The following is a 2,500-nucleotide window of genomic DNA, read 5'->3' on the forward strand; positions in this document are numbered from 1 at the left end:
ATTTCCGGCACAGTACACACATTAAAGGTGTACTGTGTACTGTGTGATCGGTTTTCAAAAAAGTGGTATCGGTGCATCCCTAATTGTAACTATGCTGTTCATTTCATTGAAACTGTGCTGCCTATAGCCAAATTGGATCTCTTCATCAACATTTACTATGTGTAATTAATAGACAAATATTTACGAAGTAATAAACACAATATTTACTGGTATGACCAAACTACAGTAAGCTTTGCAGATAAAATGTCAAAATGGCGGACCATGGAGAAGATCCACCTTTTCATGCATGAAAAATTCCATTTCCCCAGTCATTATTAATACTGAGAATTTGATAGTGGTGGTAAGTTCTAGTGAAAAAGGAAACATTTGTGAATGGGCAGCATGAATTGTGGAAAGAAACTAACACAAATATTACTCCACTCCTCCAACTCCCTTTGTCATTGTGACACAGCACTCCACAGCACACAAGTGAACACTGCACACTGCACACAACGAAATTGCATTTATGCCTCACCCGTGCAAGGGGGCAGCCCTCAGTGGCGCCCCATGGGGAGCAGTGCGGTGGGACGGTACCATGCTCAGGGTACCTCAGTCATGGAGGAGGATGGGGGAGAGCACTGGTTGATTACTCCCCCCACCAACCTGGCGGGTCGGGAGTCGAACCGGCAACCTCTGGGATGCAAGTCTGACGCCCTAACCGCTCACCCATGACTGCCCGTACACCTTTACACAGTACACCTTTAAAGGCTGCAACCAGGATGGTTGGTCTGTGGCTGATACACGGCACAATTACTGTACGTATATTACCGACTGGATTATCATCTTTTTTGCTATCTGCATTAGGATATTAAAGTTTACTAGGACTGTCAGACTGTCAGTGTTTTCGGGGGTGTTAAGACAATAACTGATGAAATGCAATCTTTCAAGAATTTTCACCCACTAAAAGGTTTTGAAGAAAACGCACATATACTATACAGTATATTATATGTGCGTTTTCTTCAAAACCTATACTGTATATCATCAGCTGGATGATGGATAAACTGCTGTCTGCTGTACATTAGGGTATTTCAGTTTTTCAGACTGGCAGGAGTTGGGTTGGTGTGATGAGAGGAATTGATGGCGGAAGAATATTTTAAGGCTTTCTGAAGGCAGACAGATGGTATCAGCTGAATGATCAGCTTTTTGATATCTCCATTAAATATTAAAGTCGGCGAAGTCTGTCAGACTGATAGGCAGGTGTAATAAGAGGAAGAATAGGGTGAATTAAATATACACAGCAAATATTGGTCCACATTTCTCAACTCTACAATATTCTGATAAACTAAACGTTCAATATTCTCAAATACTGAATCCATATACCGTATACACATGAATATATGACACATAAACTAAGGCAACTCGGTCACTAATTAGCGTTAACAGACAACAGCCCAAATGTCTCAAACCTTTGTTTGACTATAGTGTATATAATATATTTGGAATTGGACCACACATGTTTCTGTGACTGGGGTGAGCAACGAGTTATCCATCCAACCCCTGCTTTTTTTTCTTTATTTGATTTTAATCCCCCGATCAGTTCTAGAAAGTTCCAAATCACTGGTGCGTACTCAGAGAGCTACTGGTCACCTAGGAAACTAGTGTCACAGGGATCCCAGCAACCCATATGGCTTAGTCAGTCAGATGCCTTTCAGAAAAGAGGAATGAAGCGAGAGAGAGAGAGAGAGAGAGAGAGAGAGAGAGAGAGAGAGAGAGAGAGAGAGAGAGGAGAGAGAGTGAGAGGAGTGGAGTGAGAGAGAGAGAGAGAGAGAGAGAGAGAAAAAGAGAGAGAGAGAAAAAGAAAGAAAGAAAGAAAGAAAAGAAAGAAAGAAAGAAAAGAAAGAAAGAAAGAAAGAAAGAAAGAAAAGAAAGAGAGGCAGAAAGAAAGAAAGAAAGAAAGAAAGAAAGAAAGAAAGAAAGAAAGAAAGAAAGAAATAGAATATGAAACGAGGGGAAAGAAAATGAAAAGATAAAGACAGTGATCATTTCTATCCCACCTGTATTTTGACGGCGATGACCACTGAGTTGAGCTCTTTGTCCAGCTCCTTCAGCACGATCAGCTTCTTCAGAGTCAGACTGCACAGCCTGGACAAGAGAGAGGGAAGAGGAGAGGGAGAGAGAGAGAGCGGGAGCGAGAGAGAGAGCGAGAGAGAGAGAGAGAGCGAGAGCGAGAGCGAGAGAGAGAGAGAGAGAGAGAGAGAGAGAGAGAGAGAGAGAGAGGGGGGAGAGAGAGAGAGAGAAGAGGGGTGATAAGTTTAAAAATCCCTTGACATTACATTACACAACCTGGACAAGAGAGAGAGAAAAGGGGAGAAAGGAGACAGGAGGGGTGATAAGATAACTTTAAAAAACCCTTGATTTAAAGGGACACTGTGCAGGAAATGGTCAAAAAAGGTACTGCAACTATGCTGCTCATTGAAACTGGGCTGCCTATCACCAAATTTGATATTTACATGAAAGTTTA

The 2,500-nt window shown here is 41.9% G+C and overlaps 1 protein-coding gene across 1 annotated transcript in view; it reads right to left on the minus strand.

Moving 5' to 3' along the window:
• LOC134448084 (phosphofurin acidic cluster sorting protein 2-like) overlaps positions 1–2,500 on the minus strand; it is a 254,249-nt gene that overhangs the window by 139,096 nt on the left and 112,653 nt on the right. The window contains exon 2 of the mRNA XM_063197846.1: positions 2,034–2,121. Within this exon, the coding sequence (XP_063053916.1) occupies positions 2,034–2,121 (88 nt within the window). The remainder of the gene's footprint in view (positions 1–2,033; positions 2,122–2,500) is intronic.

The sequence above is a fragment of the Engraulis encrasicolus genome, chromosome 1, assembly GCF_034702125.1.
Source record: "Engraulis encrasicolus isolate BLACKSEA-1 chromosome 1, IST_EnEncr_1.0, whole genome shotgun sequence".
NCBI lineage: Eukaryota > Metazoa > Chordata > Actinopteri > Clupeiformes > Engraulidae > Engraulis > Engraulis encrasicolus.